Source organism: Miniopterus natalensis, chromosome 13 (assembly GCF_054644295.1).
Source record: "Miniopterus natalensis isolate mMinNat1 chromosome 13, mMinNat1.hap1, whole genome shotgun sequence".
Classification (NCBI taxonomy): domain Eukaryota; kingdom Metazoa; phylum Chordata; class Mammalia; order Chiroptera; family Miniopteridae; genus Miniopterus; species Miniopterus natalensis.
Genome location: NC_142093.1, coordinates 26,283,152 through 26,304,751, shown reverse-complemented (window position 1 = coordinate 26,304,751; position 21,600 = coordinate 26,283,152). Strand labels below are relative to the sequence as shown.

The 21,600-nt window shown below is 41.0% G+C and overlaps 1 protein-coding gene across 9 annotated transcripts in view; it reads left to right on the top strand.

Annotated features, from left to right (window-relative positions):
• The window catches only part of NRXN1 (neurexin 1), a 916,310-nt gene that overhangs the window by 399,987 nt on the left and 494,723 nt on the right, over positions 1–21,600 (top strand). For all 9 annotated transcript variants that reach the window (XM_087823555.1, XM_087823549.1, XM_087823546.1 and 6 more), the window contains 2 exons: positions 13,618–14,001; positions 20,563–20,766. In XM_087823555.1, the coding sequence (XP_087679681.1) occupies positions 13,618–14,001; positions 20,563–20,766 (588 nt within the window). The remainder of the gene's footprint in view (positions 1–13,617; positions 14,002–20,562; positions 20,767–21,600) is intronic.

The following is a 21,600-nucleotide window of genomic DNA, read 5'->3' as shown; positions in this document are numbered from 1 at the left end:
GAGAATCAAAGCAGAGCTTTGCAGAGGCCTTAGTGAAGCTCCCAGGCTTGTAGGACTCAATATATTAACTCGTTTATAGAAAAGAAAGTCACATAGACAAATATTGACACTACTCGTCTAAGAACTGCCTGGAGGCCTTGACTACTTTACCCTCACTGTAGAGACAGGAGACAAGTCATCTTAATTAAGATGAGGGATGGTGCCAGACCAGCCTAGGCTAATATTGCTACATATTGCCTTACCTGTGTACTCTCCTTGTTCAGATGCATGTTCCCTACTTTTTTGATTGAGTTTTAGCTCTCATTGTAAGTCTGTTTGCAGTTGAGGGACAAAATAGACCAGCTATATAGATATGAGTATTCAGGTTCCTGTAGCAATTAAATTTCCCTTCATAAATACATAAGTAAGCATTGGGTTATAAATTGGCATCTCATATTGGCAGAGCAACAGAGGAAGCATTCCATATCCTGTGAGTTAATTTCTCATAGAGACTTAATTACTTGGCATCCTCATTTTATACATAGGTTTTGTGGGCTTGGTAAATATCAATTGAGCTCTGAGAGGTGGAACCTTGTTCTCTAAATCTACCAAATCTCCTTTCTGGGCCCATCAGGCTCAGAGGCAGTCCCTGGACTATGATGTCAGTTGCACCCTCAGGAAATAGGCTGTTATTTGACCCCCACCCAGCCACAGTGACCCTCTCTGTGGAGTGCTGAATGGAAATCTGGGACCTTCTGCAAAATAGTATATATTTTTTTTAACCAGGGGAGGGGACTGGACCCCACCTCTTTTATTTTATTTTATTTTATTTTATTTTATTTTATTTTATTATTTTTAAGAATATTACAGATGTCGCCTTTTTATCTCCATTGATCGCTTCCACCTCACTTCCATCCCACCCCCAAGCTTTCCCTATACCAATGTCTTGACGTATTTTGCTACAAAATATGACAATTAATTGATGTTTAATATTTCCGACCATTGTGTATGATCATTTTATTAACATGTTATCTGTATATTTAATTTTTTTCAGGGAAGTCTATTTTTTAAAAATTTATATGTATGCATATATTGCTGTATGTGTATGTGCATAGGCTTACTACATGGCATGTATGTAACATATAAATATGTGCTTTTGGTGAGAATGTTCAGGCAATTCAAAAAGTACATAACTAAAAAGTTTTCATTTGCCATACACTCCCTCACCAGTTCACTGCCTCCTTCATGGTAACCACTAAAATAATTTGGTGTTAAAAATTTCCCAGGTATTTTCTGATGCATCAATACATCTATAAATATATTTATGCATATAAAATAAATGTGGAGATTCTTTTTTACATAAACAAGATCATTTTTCAACAGTTACTGACTTAAAAAACCTGAGAACTTTTTCTATGCCATTTTTTTCTTTCTTTATTGTTGAAATATTACAGATGTCCCCTTTTTACCCCCATTGATCCCCTTTACCCTGCATCCACCCCACCCCCAGGCCTTTTCTAGATCAATGTCTGTGTCCATGGGTTATGCTTATAAACATATAAGTTCTTTGGTTAATCTCTCCCTGCCCACTCCCCCCTCCCCACCTTCCCTCTGAGATCCCTCAGTCTGTTCCATGCTTCTATGTCTCTGGATCCATTTTGTTCATCAGTTTATTTTGTTTATTTACGTTCCACATAGAAGTGAGATCATGTGGTACTTGTCTTTCTCTGACTGGTTTATTTCACTTAGCATAATACTTTCTAGTTCCCTCCTTGCTGTCCCAAAGGATAAAAGGTCCTTCTTTTTTACAGCTGCATAGTATTCCATGGTGTAAATGTCCCACATATTTTTTATCCACTCATCTACTGATGGGCACTTGGGCTGTTTCCAGATCTTAGCTATTGTAAATTGTGCTGCTATGAACATAGGGGTGCATAAGTTCTTTGTGATTGGTGTTTTGGATTTCTTAGGATGTATTCTTAGAAGTGGGATCACTGGGTCAAATGGCAGCTCCATTTTTAATTTTTTGAGGAAACTCCATACTGGTTTCCATAGTGGCTCCACCCATCTGCATTCCCACCAGCAGTGTACTAGGGTTCCCCTTTCTCCACATCCTCTAGGAGACGTATCAGCAAACATATTGCTACAAGAGATGTCTGAGATTTTGCTGCCTATGATTTCCTCTAGGATTTTTATGGTTTCATGCCTTACATTTAAGTCTTTTATCCATTTTGAATTTACTTTTGTGTATGGTGTAAGTTGGTGGTCTAGTTTCATTTTCTTGCATATACCTGTCCAATTTTCCCAGCACCATTTATTGAAGAGACTGTTTTTACTCCATTATATGTTCTTGCCTCCTTTGTCAAATGTTAATTGACTATAATGGCATGGGTCAATTTCTGGGTTCTCTGTTCTGTTCCACTGATCTATGTCTGTTCCTGTGCCAGTACCAGGCTGTTTTGATTACAGTGGCTTTGTAGTATAACTTGATATCTGATATTGTGATCCCGCCAACTTTGTTCTTCTTTCTTAAGATTGCTGTGGCTATTTGAGGTGTTTTTTGGTTCCATATAAATTTTCGAAGTATTTGTTCTAGATCTGTGAAATATGCTGTTGGTATTTTAATAGGGATTGCATTGAATTTATAGATTGCTTTGGGTAGTATGGACATTTTAATGATGTTAATTCTTCCAATCCATGAACATGGTATATTTTTCCATTTTTTTATATCTTCCTCTATTTCTTTTTTCAGTGTCCTGTAGTTTTCCCAGTAAAGGACTTTTACATCTTTGGTTAAGTTTATTCCTAGGTATATTATTTTTTTAGTTGCAATGGTAAATGGGATTGTTTTTTTAGTTTCTTTTCTGAGAGTTCATTATTGGTGTATAAAAATGCCATCGATTTCTGGGTGTTAATTTTGTATCCTGCTACCTTGCTGAATTCATTTATTAAATCTAATAGTTTTTTGGTGGAGTATTTAGGGTTTTCTAGGTACAATATCATGTCATCTGCAAATAATGACAGTTTTATTTCCTCTTTTCTGATTTGGATGCCTTTTATGTCTTCTTACTGTCTGATGGCTGTGGCTAGGACATCCAGTACTATGTTGAATAAGAGTGGTGAAAGTGGAACCCCTGTCTTGTTCTTGTTCTTGTTCTTAGGGGAAATGGTTGTAGTTTTTACCCATTGAGTATGATGTTGGCTGTAGGTTTGTCATATATGGCCTTTATTATGTTGAGGCATGATCCCTCTATTCCCACTTTCCTGAGAGTTTTTATCAAAATGGGTGTTGGATTTTATCAAATGCTTTTTCTGCATCTATTGATATGATCATGTGATTTTTGTCTTTCAATTTGTTTATATGATGTATCATGTTTATTGATTTGCAAATATTGTACCAGCCTTGCATCCCTGAAATAAATTCCACTTGGTCATGGTGTATGATTTTTTTAATATATTGCTGGATCCTATTTGCTAATATTATGTTGAGGATTTTAGCTTCTATGTTCATCAGGGATATTGGCCTGTAATTCTCTTTTTTTTGTAGTGTCTTTATCTGGTTTTGGAATGAGGCCAGTGCTGGCCTCGTAGAAAGAGTTTGGGGCCGGCCGGGCGTGGCTCAGCGGTTGAGCATCGACATAGGATCCAGGCGATCGGGGTTCGATTCCCAGTCAGGGCACATGCCTGGGGTTGTGGGCTCAGTCCCCAGCAGGGGGCCTGCAGGAGGCAGCCAATCAATGACTCTCATCATTGGTGTTTCTATCTCTCTCTCTCTCTCTCCTTTCCTCTCTCTGAAATCAATAAAGATATATTTAAAAAAAAAAAAAGTAAATTATTATTAAAAAAAAAAAAAAAGAGTTTGGAAATGTTCCTCCCTCTTGTAATTTTTGAAATAGTTTGAGGACAGGTGTTAATTTTCCTTTGAATGTTTGGTAAACTCCCCTGTGAAGCCATCCAGGCCAGGGCTTTTGTGTGCTGGGAGCCCTTTGATTACTGCTTCAGTTTCATCAGAAGTTATCAGCCTATTCAAGTTTTCTGATTCTTCCTGATTGAGTTTTGGAAGGTTGTATTTTTCTAGGAATTTGTCCATTTCATCCAGGTTGTCCAGCTTGGTGGCATGTAGTTGTTCATAGCATTTTCTTACAATCCTTTGTATTTCTGTTCGATCAGTTGTTATTTCACCTCTTTCATTTCTGATTTTGTTTATTTGGGTTTTCTTTTTTTGTTTCTTGATGAGTCTGGCTAAAGATTCATCAATCTTGTTTATCTTTTCAGTGAACCAGCTCTTGGTTTCATTATCTTTTGTATTATTTTTTTGGTCTCTATGTCATTTATTTCTGCTCTGATCTTTATTATTTCCTTTCTTCTACTTACTTTGGGCTTTTCTTGTTCTATTTCTAAGTTTTTAAGTTGTAGGGTTAGAGAGTCTATTAGAAGTTTTTCTTATTTTTTTGAGGTAGGCTTTTAGTGTTATGAACTTCTCTTGCAGGACTGCTTTCATTGTGTCCCATAGATTTGGAGTTGTTGTGTGTTCATTTTCATTTGTTTCCAGGAAGTTTTTGATTTCTTTCTTGATCTCTTTGGTAACCCATTCATTGTTTAAAAAACATGCTTTGTAGCCTTCATTTGTTTGAATGTTTTTTAGTGTTTTTATTGTGGTTGATTTCTAATTTCATGCCATTGTGGTCCAAGAAGATGCTTGATATGATTTCAACCTTCTTGAACTTGTAGAGACTTGTTTTGTTTCCTAACATGTGGTCTATCTTTGAGAATGTTCCATGTGCACTGGAGAAGAATGTATCTTCTGCAGCTTTGGGGTGGAATATTCTGTAAATGTCAATTAAATCCATCTGATCTAGTGTGTCATTTAAGTTCACTGTTTCCTTGTTGATTTTTTGTCTATAAGACCTATTCAGTGAAGTCACTGGGGTGTTAAAGTCACCTAGTATGACTGTATTGCTGTCGATCTCTCCCTCAAAGTCCTCTAGAAGTTTTTTTAAATAAAATTAGGTGCTCCTATGTTGGGTGCAGATATGTTTAGCAGGGCTATATCCTCTTGTTGGATTGATCCCTTTAGTATTATGTAATGACCTTTCTTGTCTCTCGTTATGGTCTTCATTTTGAAGTCTATTTTGTCCGATATGAGTAGTGCTATCCCAGCTTTTTTTCCATTTCCATTTGCATGGAAATTTTTTTTCCATCCCTTCACTCTCATCCTGTGTGAGTCTTTTGTTCTGAGTTGGGTCTCCTGTAGACAGCATATATTTGGGTCATGTTTTCTTATCCATTCACCCACCCTATATCTTTTTATTGGGGCATTTAATCCGGTTCCATTTAAGGTTATTATTGAAAGATACTTATCAACTGCCATTTTATTTCTTTTTGCCTATTTTTCTCATTCTCTCTATTTCTACTTTTAATTACAGCAGTTCCTTTAACATTTCCTGTAATGTTGGTTTTGTAGTGATAAACTACTTTAGCCTTTTTTTGTCTGGGAAGCTCTTTATTTCACCATTTATCTTGAATGATAATCTTGCCGGATAGAGTAGTCTTGGTTTCAGATCCTTGCTTTGCATTACCTTGTATACTTCCTGCCATTTCCTTCTGGCATGTAGAGTTTCGGATGAAAAGTCAGCTGACAGCCTTATGGGGGGGCTCCTTTGTAGGTAACAGATTGCTTTTTCTCTAGCTTCCTTTAAGATTCTCTCTTTGTCTTGAATTCTTGGCATTTTAATTGTGATGTGTCTGGGCATGGGCCTCTTTGGATTCTTCTTGCTTGGGACTCTCTCTACCTCCTGAATTTGTGTGACTTTTCCTTGACCAGGTTAGGGACGTTTTCTGCCATGATTTCTTCAAACAGGTTCTCTAACCCATACTTACTTTCGACCTCCTCTGGCACTCCTATAATGTGAATATTGTTATGTTTCATATTGTCCCACAGCTCCCTTACACTGTCCTATTTTTTAATTGTTTTTTTTCTTTTTGGGTCTCTGATTAAGTGATTTTTTTCTACTTTGTCTTCTAATTCACTGATCCGAGACTCAGCTTCCTCTAATCTGCTGTTTATTCCTTCCAATGTATACTTTATTTCTGCTCTGTCATTCTTAATTTCCTTCATAGTTTCCATATCTTTTTTCATGCTATTGAGCATCCTTACAGTCAATATTCTGAACTCTATATTTGATAAATTGCTTATCTCCTTTTCATTTAGCTCTTTTTCTAGAGACTTCTCTTGTTCTTTCATTTGGAGCTTATTTTTTGGTTTCCCCATTTTGGCTACCTTTTTGGGTTTGTTTCTAAGTATTAGGTAGATCTGCTAGGACTCTCAGTCTTTTTGGAGGGTCTCTGGTACAGGCCAATGTGAGATGCAGTTTGTGACTGGCCCTGAGTACCCTGTTTGGAGCTATCAACAACCCTTGGCTTGAGGTCTTCACTGCTAGGGCTGGGTGTGTTTGGACAGAACCAAGATGTACACCAAAGTCTGCTTTTCCAAGGCCCAGGTCTCAAAGAAGATCAGGCAAAGACTCAAAGCACCCTGAGGTCTTCCTCTGCCTGCAGGCTGATTCTCTTAATGAGCCTCAGGCTGTAGAAGCTCCAGAGGGTAGGGCGGCTGGTTATCAGTCTCTTAAGAAGCCTCAGGCTGTAGAAACTCTTCTGGGCAGGGTGAGAGGCTTTCCAGAAGGGTGGGGCAATTGCTTCTCCCCTCAGCAAAAACCAAAAATTGTCAGCCCCAGAAAGATGTCCTCCACAGTCTCGGGGAATGACTCAGCTCAGTAATCCAGATGGACGTCCCCTAATCTCACTCTCCAGAGCCCATAACCCCAGAGTCTCCCCTCACAGCTCCTGTCTACTCCCCCTCTGCTGGAGCCCAAGGTGAGTGGCTGCACACGATACTTTGTGCTTTGGTTCTGTAAGAGGGTGCCTGCAGTTCCAGCCACCTCTCCCTGGCAGAGAGAAACCCTCCTGCTTTTCACAGACAGATGTTATATGGGCACCTTTCTCAGTTCTGGTGCTCTGGGCTGGGGAGCCCAGCCTGGGGTTCAGGCCCCAGAGTCCTCAGTGGGAACCCCCACGGCTGAGATCTCCCTCTAGACCTTCAGCTGCTGCCTGTGGGAGCCCAGCCAGCCCTCCACTCCTCTGCACTTCCTACCAGTCTCTATGTTGCCTCCACTTTTCCTCCTTGGTTATGAGGGTGCTCTCCGGCTCGTCTTCAGTTGGTTGTCAGGCTGGTTCCTCTATGTTTTAGTTGTAAATCCAGATTGGTCCCGGGAAAGTGTCAGTGTAGCTTCCACTCAGTCCACCACCATCTTGGATCCTATGCCATTTTTTGTAGTGACATCTTATATCCCTTAGTTTGAACATATCAATATCTAGAGCGTCTCCCCCAAAATGTATACACATATTTTGAATAAAGGCAGCATTTAATAGAATATATTTCATTTTCAAAATTGAGCTATCAGCTGCTAAAGCATGTATACAGTTTTTGGGACACCCTGTATTTACTTTGTTCCTTCTCTATTGATGGACATTTAACTTTTTTAAAAATTTCACTGTTTTAAACTAATTTATAAAGGAAATCATCATATTTTTATGCATATTGGTCAGAATTTCTGCAGCATAGATTTTGATAACTGGAATTGCTGGTTTAATTGCATTTTAATTTTTAAGATAATGACAGGTTATTTTACTAACTGGCTGTTTAAATTTACACCCTTATCTAGAATGTATGAGGTGCCCTTTTCCTGTCAGTCTTGCCTGTCACTAGATATGCTCAAACTTTTACATTTCATTCCAAGATTTATTGCTTCACCCCGGCTCATGAGTGAACCCAAGTAAAAAGAAAACATATGGTAATAAGCAGAAAACAATATTTTGAGTGTATTTTTGTTTTATTTTAAAATAAAGTTTATTTTAGTTACTATTATAAACTTAATATGAACTTTTTTTTAAAGACACAGAAAATTAGGAAAGAGGAAGGAAGGAAGGAAGGAAGGAAGGAAAGAAGGAAGGAAGGAAGGAAGGAAGGAAGGAAGGAAGGAAGGAAGGAAGGAAGGAAGGACTCATAATCCCATTATTCCAAATTTCCATTTTTAATTGAGTTTGATTTTGTTAATAGACTATGAATTTGACAAGTAAATGTTTAAGTTTGTGGGATCTGATTCTCTTCTGCAGTGAGAGGTAAATCAGAATTATGGCTAGATAAAATTGACATTTAACTAAAAATTATTTCAAGCAGTAACTTCAAAAATTTTATTCAAAAAGGAACCTTAGTGGCCATTTAGTCCATTCCTTTATTTTGCATAAGAGCCACATTGAGACCCGATAAATCCATTGTTTGGCCCAGCTTTCCAGCTAGTTAGTTGCAAAGCTAGCGCGTGAACATTGGTTTCCTCTGGCCAGGCAAAAACATTTCCCATTACAGCAGAGCATTTTCTACTCCCTTACTGCCCAGTCACTTAAACTTCTACAGTAATTTACAGCTTGAAACCAAATTCACTTGTTCTAAATCTCACCCTCACTTCATGTTTCTTCTCACCTTGTAAGCTAATCTTCTGAAGCGGAGTAGCCAAGAAAAATTGGATGGGAAAAAAAAGAGTGGAGATGAACAGGTTATAAATAGCAGAACAAATCGTGAAGCTGATTTCCGCTTTTATAACTAAGAACGGTTTTCAACAGTTTGTCCCCTTTTACGTATGCTTTTACATAAAATGTGAGTTTATTATTCATGCTTATAAATATTCTTAACTACAGGGCAGGTTTACAGTTGTCCCTATGGAAAATAATACAATAATTAACAAATAATAATACAAGAATAAACTCTGTGTTTCTCGTACTCACAACTGTAAGCCAGCTTTTGCCCCACCCTGTGTTATCTTGCCTGTTTATCACCTTTGTTTTACCTTTTCATATGTGATGAAAACAACTAGGTTTAAATGTTAATATGTGAGTATGATTTCTACATTAAAATTATAAAACTCATATACACAAGTATATTTGTATTTTAGCAGACATTTTATTTCTTTAAAAGTAAAATAACACTGCAGGGCACTTTGGATTCTTAAATATTTAAGTGTGAAGCACTGGTCTAAATAAGTTCCCAAATGTGACTAACCACCTACCAATTTTACAGGTCAAATAGAGCCATGTTTACATAAGATATTTGTTTAATTTACCAGGAACTTCAAATGTAATTTATAGTAGAGGAAGTTAGAATGTATGAAATAGTCAAGCAGTTTTAAAGAGAACATATTAATATTTCAAGTTACTACAAAAAAAATAGTATAATATACCCAGAATTTTGTTTTCTCTTAAAAATTCATTTACTTTTGTTCATACCTTAACCTTTGGAAAATTCTCATTTTCTATGGATATATATATATATATACAGCTGTGGCAACTACTCGATTGTCTTTCATTGTCCATAAATAAGGTTTAAATATTCATGTTTTCTTGGTAGCCACTGTCTTTATAACTCAGTTATAATAAAATAGATGCTTGGGAGCCTTAATATTGAAATTTCACTATGCTCAGACGTATGTGTTAAATTGGCTTAAATGAATTAAGTGATTCTGTGATGAGTCTTATGCTTAGGTGAAAATGTTCTTTGATTCATCTCAATAATAAAACCATTAAGGAGTTTAGGATTGAGGTCCTTTATCAGAAATATGTGTATTTTAGGACTTTTTCACATGTGTAGGCTAAAATATAAATATTTGACTCAGTAGTCAAATTTAATTACTATTTCAAATGAAGTTGTTATTCTGTGAATCTTCAGAATATAAAATAATTGTTTCCATTTTTTGGTTAAATTGTTCTACACGTTCCCTTTTTTTGCTCTGTCTTTTACAGAGATTTTCTTTTAAAACATAGAATAGGTGCTTATAGATTGGCAAAGCATGTAGAGAACATAGTTGCTTTCCAGTCCTGGTTGTTTCATTCTGTTCTGTTTGCAGAGTGTTCCCACGAATGCTCTCTGATACGTGCATGTGCTGGATGTGACTCCTTACCTTGAATCCAGGGCTGAATTAAAGCTTGAGTTGCCCTTGGCCTGTGTTTGGGTTGGAGACTGGATCGTATTCCTTTTGCTTTCTTCCCCATGTGGCATTGCCGCTGCCTCCCGTGAGAATCCTGAAACTGTCCCTCAGCGGGGTGGAAGGAGCCGTGGGGGGAACATCGTGTCCTTAGGATAGTGACCTCTCAGCCGGTGGTTTTACAACCTGGTGCTGACGTGAGTTTGGTGGATCACGTCTAGCATTTGTATTAATAAGATGATATCATAAAAAGAAAATATTAGATTGTCTCAGTGGTAGCAGAGTTAAATATTTTTCCATTAACCCTTTCTGTCAGCGTGTGTGCGTGTAAGTATGCGTGTGCGAGTGCGCGCTGAGCTGTATGCGAACTGCATGAAAACTGTGGGCCCCCTTTGGTGTTGTGGTCAGAAGCTCTGGCCTGATCCCCAAGTTAGGGTGAGTATCTTCCTCTGGCCACAACACGTGCATTCATGAAAACGTCTCTGAGCTTTCTCACAGTACTTTATTCAAAACAGGCACTAAGGCACTATAAATAAAAATTCAGAGCCCCGTCGCTCCTTCTCAGTGTCTGAGAAACCGCGCGCGGACGCGGTCGGGAACCCTGGCGGCGGCTCGCCCTGGAGTGCGGACAGGCTGATGCGGGAGCCGCAGAGGTACCCAGCTGTGGCGCCAGGCCGAGGCGTCAGCGGGAGTGGGGGTCGGTCAAGCCCCCGAATCCCCTCACCGCGGGACTTCTTGAAGCAGCCTCTTGGTGTCAGACTTAGAACATCATGCATAAGGACAACGGTTTCTCCAAGGGCTTCTCTTTCTTCCCTGAGCTAAAGCAAGCTTGATCTGTGAATTAAAAAGGCATATGGGACTGCTAACATATTTTGAAAAACGTATCCCCACTCTTGTAAAACTTTGTTATTATTTACTTGCTCCGTGTCTCTTAATGATTCTTTCTCTCAATGTTATATTTTCATTCCCAGTAAGACTTCTTGAACTGATTGGAAAACCGGGGGGATACTCTTTAATCTTAAAAACACAAGTCACTGTGTTCACTGCACAAAACCCTTTGCTTTATACATATAATACATTTTTAAAATTTTTATTTATTGATTTTAGAGAGAGAGAGAAGAGAGAAACAGCGATTTGTTGTTCCACTTCTGCATTCATTCATTGGTTGTGTCTTGTGTGTGTCCTGACCGGGGATCAAACCCACAACCTTTGCTTATCGGGACGAAGTTCTAACCAACTGAGCTACCCAGCCAGGACAATATGTTTCTTTTTAGTGTCCACTTTTTCTTCTGTCATTAACATTCACTCTGTCTCATCATTTCCTCATTTAACGTTAATTTAACATTAGCCGCTGCAGAGGTAGGGGTCATCTGCTAACCCACTTCTTAAGGCATTTTGGACAGTTAAAAATACATGTAATGAAATTCCACTTAGAAAAATGTCACCATTCTCTCTGAAAATTATATATTTCATTTCCCCCAAATGCTACGTTTTGCATTTTCCTAAGTAGGATCCTAGGCTGCCTGTATGCCGCTAAATGAGTTTTCCTCGAGATGCTCGCACAGATGTGAACAGTAAAGATGAGCACTTTGTCGCTTTCCCCTTGGCCGCCTCCTTCTGAAATCCCTGTTACACCCCGTCTTTGGGAGGCCAGAATAGCAGTGCCGTCGAGTGTTCCTCCCCCAGGAGCTGTCTGCATCTCTTCTGTGGAGGCCTAGAGAGACAAATGTCCTTTTAATGACTTGGCCACCTGCGCAGGCTCCGTCAGCGGCTTCCATGCCCTTCTCCCTCACAAAGACAGTCCCGTTACCCTGCCCACACTGGGGAGCCCCGTCTGCTGGGGTTTGGAATGCTTCCAGCACAACACAGAGCCGGCGTCCCTTGTCCTCAATAAGATGCGTGTCTCACATTCGCCACAGGCCATATTTCATTTGGGGAGGGCCTTAGGTACTCCATGAAGCAACTGAAATGCTTCTTCCTACCCGCCCTACACTTCCCCCGCCTGTCCCCACTTCTGTTCAGTCTTTTGTCTTCAGGCCCCTCCTGTGTCCGCCCCCTAAGTCCCTGAGACTGTGTCAGCGGCTGGCATGGCATCAGATGTTTTCTGATCTGCTTCCTCTCCTCAGGCTCTTCCTGTTCTGCTTTATGGTCTAACCCTGAAAGGTAAACCTGGGATTATGGGTTAGTGTGGTGTCCTTTCCTAGTATCATTTTGCATTTTTACAAAGATCTTTCTGGAAATAGAATATCGGTGGAATTTTGAGTAATCTGGTGGTACAGAATGGACGTTGGATTAAATCTGCCTTCCATCTTTTATTTTTTTCTTCTTTTATTGGATTCTACATATATTTTTTCTGTGACTCTCATTTAATCCCATGTGAATGTCTACCCTTCATCCTAGCTTAGGGCTGGGGGCCGACTCTCTAACCGCCGGGCCAAACTGGCCAGGGCTAGTTTGATTTCTAAAAAGTAAACAGCAGCCCTGGCCAGTGTGGCTCAGTTGGTTGGAATGTGTCCCATACACCTAAAGGTGGTGAGTTTGATTCCCGGTCAGGAGGTAACCGATTGATGTTTCCTTCTCACACTGATGTTTTTCTCTCTCCCCCTTCCTCTCTCTAAAATCAACTCTTTTAAAAAAGCAAGCATACAAACAAACAAAAACCCACAAGTAAACATCAAATTTAACTTGGTTCTTGTGATTAACCATGACACACAGCATTTATTCAGTGTGTACTATAAACTAGATACTTTACTGGTATTATTGTATTTAACACTCAGAGCAGCCATATGAGGTAGATCATATTATTCCCGTGTCAGGAATGAGTAGACAGAGACCTTAGCGATTAATTGATGGACTCACGTGGTTAAGAGTAATGAAGTCAGGTTTTGACACAGATAATCTGTCAAACCACTGTATTCAATAAAAGCAATCGAGTCAGTTTTAGATGGGTGCACACCTTTCCTTAGCTCACAGATGCGCACGTCCCAGCTTTGGATAGGAGACCAGACAGGGAGAGCTGGCTTTATTCCAGTGCTATAGCGTGCCGATTTCTCCTTTTCTGTCTCCTTTTTTCTGGACTATTAGAGAGTAATACAGAGGGGCGATTCCTCTTCCCTCCCTCCCTCCCTTTTTTTCTTTCTCTCTTTCTTCGCTAAACTGTTAGAGGCGGACAAACACACTTTGGTAGCTGTGCATTTTGGATTTTATTCCCAAAGTCAAATATAGGCATACCTCAGAGACACTGTGGGTGAAGTTCCAGACCACCTCAACAAAGTGACTCATAATCTCTTTGGCGGGGTGGGGCCTTGCCTTGATTTTGTGAGAAGTGCAACCTCTGACGTGCAGTAGAGCAAAGGGCAATACCAGGAGGCGTGCCTGTGGAACCACTCTGCAGTTACCTTCTCTAGTCTGCCTTCTTGCTAAAGTCGCTGAATTCCACAAGGGTCTCTCAGTTCCCCTGAGAAGTACAAGACACTGGGAATAGAAAGGAAAAGTGTAAATGTGCCTGCAGGAGTTCACCGTTAGCTAAGCCGGTGAAGGGGAGAAAGGGTGATAATTGGAACATGTGCCTCTGTAAGGATGCGCGGGCCTCTTGTCTTTGCTACAGGCACCATTTCGGTGAACACCCTGCGCACGCCCTACACCGCACCCGGCGAGAGTGAGATCCTGGACCTGGACGACGAGCTGTACCTGGGGGGCCTGCCGGAGAACAAGGCCGGCCTCGTCTTCCCCACCGAGGTGTGGACCGCCCTGCTCAACTACGGGTACGTGGGCTGCATCAGGGACCTGTTCATCGACGGCCAGAGCAAGGACATCCGGCAGATGGCCGAGGTCCAGAGCACCGCCGGCGTGAAGCCCTCCTGCTCCCGGGAAACGGCCAAGCCGTGCCTGAGCAACCCCTGCAGGAACCACGGCCTGTGCAGGGACGGCTGGAACAGATACGTCTGCGACTGCTCGGGGACCGGCCACCTGGGCAGGTCCTGCGAGAGAGGTAGGCTTCCCCGGACCAGGCCGCCCACCCCTTGACGTGAGAAGCGCATTAAATACTGACCCTAAAGTTTAGATCGACAGTGGGGTCTGCAGAAGCGAGCTTCCCGCGAGCTGAGCAGCCGCACCTGACATGGCACTGATGACTCCGTAATGATCCCCAAAGGCCCCGGGTCGGGGAAGCTCGGCTTTTTAAGGACATTGCAGGAATAAGTATTTGGATCTTTGGATCTTCTAGTCTAGGGGATGAGCCTAAGATATATAGTGGACAGTAGCTGCTTTCTCTTTGGCTCAGTTGTTTTAAAATTTCAGGACATTGGAAAGTAAAGAAGGCATGAGTTAGACATAGTTTTGGCAGCCAGTGCTACTATCGATGCCAAAAATAAATACATAAATAAAGAAATAAAGCACGTGTCTGAAGCAGGCTAAGCTGGAAGGTGCTACTTCCCTGACACTATGGCTTGAGACCCAGATTAACCTGCTCGTTTCACTTCAGGGAACTTACCCACATTTGAAATTTGAAAAGTAAGCTGACTTTGCATCACCCAAGGTACAGCACCGTTTTCAGAAGTGCACCCCCATTTCAAAGGCACTTACTTACCTTTGCCTCGGGCCTAACTGACCACAGAAGGCCCGTTGCCTGTTTGATAGGATGGCGCTGTGTGTCTGCTGAAGCTCTGAGCAGGTACCTCCATTTCTTTCTCTTTTTGGAGGCAAAGCTATGCTTTTTCCCTTCTTTTTCTGTGTGCCTGTGGAAGCAGAAGGAGGGTTGATGGAAGGGGGAAGGGGAGAGCTGTCACAGCTCACCTGCAGACCAGACGAAAAGAAGAAATAGCAGAACAAATAGGTCTGAGTCCTCCCATCAACCTAAGAGTTTCAGATAAATGCTTTCGTCGCTACACCCATTGCCACTCATTTTCAACAAGGGAACAACAACAAAAAGATACGAAAAAATCTTGATGAGTGTTTCCATTGTCCTCTCACACTGTACATATCATTACTCTGTCAGCCGTTAACCTCGAAGCAACCGGCATCTATTTTTTCAGCCGTGAATATTTAGTTTTCATTTCTGTAATGTTGAATACATTTACGTTAACACTTTCTAGAGAAAAAAGTGGAGCTTTTCTAGAATCCAAAGTTGAAATATGACTTTGGTTCTTGATCTTTTTTTTTTTTAATGTATCTTTATTGATTTCAGAAAGAGGAAGAGAGAGGGGGAAAGAGAGAGAGAAACATCAATGACGAGAGAGTCGGTTCTTGATCTTAATAAGGAGGTTTCATCATCTTATCAGCTCTATTATTAACATCAATCAATGTGAAAATTAATAAGAGTAACTTAATAATCTAATAATGACCTTAAACTACCTACCAAAATACGACCTCTGTTCTGTTATACAATTAGATACGTCAATAGATGGGTAAATATTTTAATCACATGGATTCATTCATTGTCCTAAGTACCTAATTGTAATTGCTGTGAATTGTCATCAGAGGTTATCTACATCTGCACGGTTTTCATTTGTAAGGTGTATGTACTTTGTAAGTTTTCTCTTCTCATTTTCCCTTCTAATCTCGGTTTGTTTGTGTAGTTTAGTTTTTTAGAAATTGACAAAAGGGGCCAACAATAAGTGCAATAAAGAGACAAAGCTCACGAGATGTATTACAATTGGTCATCATGTGAGATTAGCAGACCTGTATGATTTAAAATTTTGTTCTCGTTTTAATCACTCCGAGAGCCGGCAGATATGCTCGGATGCCTCCTGCTTAGGTGCAGCGAGAGAAAGATGTCAGTGAGCTGGTGCCTGGAGTGCAGGAGCCTTCAGTTAAATATGCATGGTGTGCCACCCTGTGGCACTGTCCCACTACTACATATGGCAGAAGTAAAAATAGACATTGTAGAGCTTCCTGAGCCAGAATGAGGGGAGGGGAATATTTATATATTGCAATAATTAGAAGGAGGGTGGCAAGCATATGCAGATTTGCAAATGAGAATTTAATAACAACCTTCATCACTGGGATTCGGCAGCATACATTTTTATCTGACATGAGGACGGAAATTTCTACGGATTTCTTTGTCTCCAGGTTGGTTGTGTGTTGAGGAGGAAATGGTCTTTTTTAGTGTGTATTTTTGTTTCTGGACTACCCGGGGTACTGTGAGTAGTCTTTGCTCCTCAGACACATTTTCTTGCTCACATTACGGCATCTACTGAGAACAGGGAGATGTGTGATGCCCGTCGTGCTCAATGCCACAAAGTCTGGCTTCTGTCCAGTCCCCAGCCATGCCCTAGTTCAGTCAACTCAAGATCACGCCCAACCCTCCTGGTTTCCAGTTCACAAGAAAGGGATTTTTCTCTAGTTACACCCTAATCCCATAACACTGTTGGCTACATAGGAGCTGACTGACAACTCTTGAAGTGAAAAAATAATAATAAATCACTTAAAAAGTGTCTATTTCACTATTATTGAGCAATAATTGCTGATTTATAAAGATAATTATTCAAAGTAATTAAAAAAGCACGTTCCAGTCCATGGACAGTGCAGCATGGGGAATGAAGCTGCAATCTCATTGTAGGAAATTTTCATTCTGCCTTAAGTAAGCAAAAGGGTTTATATGAAAGAACAGAGTATGCACTGACTTAGGAAAATCGTATTTTGTTTTATGTGTATTGATCCCATAGGGAGGAAAAATATATAAATAATGTTCAATAGAATATACATTAAATGCAGCACCTTCCCTCCTGCTTTATTTTTAATAAAAGTGGGAATTGGTAGAGACTTGCTCCTATAGAAATTATTTTTGGTGATATGTATATGGTATAATCAGAGGTCTACTTTATACTTGTTTGTTAAAACTCTAACAGATGGAGGGACAGATGTCAGAGCAATATAACTTGGCTCCCTGTCTGATTTTCATCGTTGATCACAATATGTGACTGCCTTTCGGCAAAACTGAGCACAGGTGTACACTTTAGATTGCGAGGAGGAACAACACAGAATTGCAAATTTATCAAACTTAACGACAAGGGAGAAAGAGATACAGGAGACAAGGTTGAAACTTTTTCTCCCCCACTGGGAAGCACTGCATTGGAATTAGCCTTTTTTAAAGGACTCTTTTGTGTTCTAAGCAATAAAATAATTTTACTGATGTTAAAAGCGGCTTCCAAATAGCATAACCTTCAAATGTCAGAGTGCTGTTTACCATTTATTTGGCAACTCTAGGCTAAAAGCATGCGCCTTTTCCATTTCTTGTCTAACTAAAAATTAACTCTAATTATGAGGAATCATTTAGACATTCATTTGTTGTTTATCCACAAGTAATTTTCCAATTGAGAATTTTTTAAAATGGCATTCAGGGGCTCTCGAGTTTTATTATTTTACTATGTTATTTCATCCCTGCAGCTTTTTGGAGAATGTTAAAGGCCAATGATCCTAATTATTTTTCTACTTTGGATTGTATTTCACACTATATTTATGATCCATTGTCAGACCTCTGTGTTTCTAAAAAGATGTTCCCCTACTTAGCTTTTAATCAAATTAAGCTACATTTTATAGGAGACTCTGAGAGCATTTGAAAATTAAGATTATTGAACAATAGAGAATGAGTTACAGACTAAATAAACAGGAGAAAACGAAAAAGAAAATTATTTTAGTATTTTATCTGTATAATACCACAGTAACTGAACAATTGATAACAGCACTTAACTCTGATTCGTATATTATTTTATAGGTATGGACAATGATTGGCTGTAGTGTAGGATAAGAAACAGTAAAGATCAAATTTCTTTAAGGATTATACTAGAAACTGTTCTCCTATATTTTTTAGAGTTCACTGCAACTTCGTGATCATGTTTGAATTATTTTTTTAGCAACTTCTCCTAGATATTCTGCACTGAACTCTTTTGTGATAGTGCATCTATTTGGGAAACTTCTTATCTAATTGGAAAAATATGTCATCTAATGTAGAACCACTGTGCTGTAAGAGTATTGTTTTATTTTCTCAGTGCTTAGGGGGATGCCTGGCCGTGGGATGGAGATGCTTATTTTGGTTAACAGACCCCTTTCCTAATCTATCTTTTGCAGCACAATTATGGACTTCAAAGTAGACTTCAGTAAATATTCTGTTCATATTCGTTACCAAAATTGGGTTCCATTTCTAATGGGCAGAATAGATCATTTCTTTAGTGAGCATATGTGTAAGCTTGGCAACCCAATGGGAGGAAGTTCTTTCCTGTACCTTCAGTACTGAGCGATCATTGATTCAATAAGTGTTTCTTGAGGCTCTGCTGTGTGCCTCGCACTTAGGGGCACTCAGCTGCTGATGGAACAAGGGGTAGGAGCGTCCCACCTCTGCCCTCATGACACTTCGACACTGAGACTTTAAAGGGCAAAGACAGACAGTGCTATACAAACAAAAGATAAATGGTAATTAAAAAATAAAATGGTAAGTAGATATAGAATAACTGGAGGGAGATTAAAGGGGGGCTGGCCGCATACCTCTCCGAAGGCACATTTGACAGAGACCTGCATGCTGAAGGGACCAGCCCTATAAAGATACGGGGTGAAGCCTGCTGAGGCGGAGCGCAGAGACTGGAGAGATGGAGTCAGTGTGTGGAGTTTACTAAACTAGGGGAGGGGGTGATGCTGAAAGCTGAGGCTAGAGAGACAGACTGGGGCCAGATGACACAAAAAGATTTTTTAAAAAAAGGACAAATTTTATTCTAATTGCAGTGGAAATCTGTTGGCGGAGGAGGGGGTGGGGTTGTTGAAGCGATGCGGTGATAGAGTCTGATTTACTCCTTTGGAAGTTTGGCTTGGCCGCTGCGTGCAGGGGGAAAGAGGCAGGAGGCTGCTGAGGGCGCTGTGACGCGATGGCGGGCGGGACTGGGGCAGAGCCTGCGGCCCATCCGAGGTGAGGGTGAGAAGCAGTCCATTCAGGAAACGGCCTGGAGTTGGTACCTTCGAGAACTGCAGACGTGCAGATGGACTGGGCATGGCAGACAGGGTAAGAGAGAGGCCAGAAAGGCGAAGGTCTGAGCAGGGGTCATGTCCTTTACCGAGCTGGGGAACGTTAGAGAAGGAACGTGCGGAGTCGGCCCGCTGCTGGGGGAGTGAAGGAAGGGCCTGGTAGGTCCCTGTCGTATTCGATTTGGAGATGCTCAGCAGGCCACGGAGCTCAGGAGAGAAGTCAGGCTGCCAGTAAATCTTTGGGGAAGTGAGCATGAGATCCTCTGTCATGAGGCAGACAGAAAGGAGGGCCAGGCCTGGCTGGTGTGGCTCAGGGGTTGAGTGTCGATCTATGAACCAGGAGGTCACAGTTCGATTCCCGGTCAGGGCACGTGCCAGGTTGCAAGCTTGATCCCCAGTAGGGGGCGCGCAGGAGGCGGGCGATCAATGACTCATCATCAATGTTTCTATTTCTCTCTCTCCCTCTCCCTGAAATCAATAAAAATGTATTTTTAAAAAGAATACCAGGCAGAGACCCTAGCACCCCCAGTGGCAACTGATGACTAGAGCATGTTGGAAGGAATACTGCACTTCCCTGGCTTCTTGAAACATAAACTTGCCAAACCACAGCTCCAGAAATACAGCCTTAATAATAAACACAGTTGCATTACTAAAGCTAATTGCTGTGTCATGTACCTAGGCAAGATAATGAGAATTTCCTAGTTTATTTTAAATCCAGGTGGTTTTCTTTTATTAGAGGATGTGCTGAGTTGTCAGAACCAATGCGAAAGCAGCGTGACTCACCCTTGCTTTGCAGTGTGCCACACCAGATGGTGTTTAGCATTCGGGGGTGCTGACGACTCCTTAAGGCAGTCAGTTTGTGATCAACAGTTTCTGCTATTTGCTTTTTTGTGTGTTTAACACTGTATTAAGCAACTTCCCTATGAAAGCAACCCCCTTTGGTTTCAGCGGCACTCACCCACACAAGCTCTTCAGTCCCACCCCGTCTATGTAACATTACCAAGGCACGTAGTAGTTGACGTTTTGGTGAGAGCTTAATATTTTCAGGATACCAGGGCTGTGCTCACAGATAGTGTTAAGTTCTAATTCACTGCTCTTAGAATCATCGGCTTTTAAGGCGAGCAGAGGCCTTGAAGACCCTCTTCTAGCAGATGAGATCCTCTCGGAACCAAGGCTGAATTCACAGAGCTGGCCAGTGGCCGAGCCAGTATAAACGTGCACTAAATAGTTGCTAGTGCTTCCACCCGGGCTCACACTGTGGATGCACAAAAGCATCGACCTCTGCTCTTGAGACAAGAGACACACACCTAAATATTTACAATCCAGCGTGATCAGTGCTGTATGTAGAAAGCGCTATGGGAATCCAAAGGCCATGCAGCCATATCCCCTTCTGGGCTTTAGCAGGTATTTCGCAGAGGACACTCCCCCTACCGTGACTTCTCTTTCCGGCTTAAAAGAAATTGCTCATTTCTGAAAAAGACGAGTTGAGTTTGTAGTCTCGTGTTCTACCTGGAAGACTTTACTAGGCCACGCTTTTCCCTTTCCAAGTATAAATGTGCTAAACTGACCAAGAATTCTTATATTCATTTCTCATCTGTAGAGGCGACGGTTTTAAGCTATGACGGGAGCATGTTTATGAAAATCCAGCTCCCCGTGGTAATGCACACAGAGGCTGAGGACGTGTCCTTACGGTTTCGATCTCAGCGCGCATATGGCATTCTCATGGCCACCACCTCTCGGGACTCAGCAGACACGCTGCGCCTGGAGCTGGACGCGGGGCGCGTGAAACTGACGGTCAATCTAGGTAACGACTCGCCTCCCGCTGACTAACACCTCTCACTTTTTGTTCAGTTCTGCCTGCAAACATTTATCAAGTAGCCTGTTTGCCATGGAAAGTTAAAACACTTAATGGTCTCATTTCCATCATTTAATTTAGATTTTTGGGGCATCTTTTTCTTGTTTTTGTGTTGTTGTTTGTTTAACATAATTTACTGTTTTGTGATTTCTATCACTGAGGGTTCTTGAAAGGGAAGCCATACGTCTCAGTGAGGTTAATTGAAAATAGTATAAATTATTGGGCTTGCAGATGCCTCAAGCCGAATTTCCTTTTGTCATATTTACTGACACTCTAATTGGCTATAGATGATACCCTTCCAGATACATTGACTGAGATATGCACCAAATATCAAATTTCTACTTTGTGAGCTAGATCAGCAGTGGTTTTTTGCTATTCCGTGAGCTTCTCCTTTCAATAGTTGTCTCTGTGGTAGCCCATCTTTTCTGTTTGGAAGTACCGTGTGGTGATATTTTGCTATCAAACAGCAATCCACAACCCTTCAATGCCCAAAGTCTGCGGCCCTCAGCAAACAGCCACGAGAACACTGAAAACACAGGCTCTTCTACAGAAAAATAATGCTTTCCTGCTTCATTACAGGATTAAGAAAGAGCCACTACAGTAAAACCTCAACAACCCAGGTGAAACACGGGGGAAGGCCAAGCTGAATTAAAAAAATGTCTGAATTGTAGAATTAGCAAAAATTAAGCAGTTTTGTTTTCAGTTGCATTCAGAACACAAATTAATAGCTGAAAAAACCCTGTTAGGGGAAGGTATTACTAGGCTGGTTTTCATGGGTGGGTA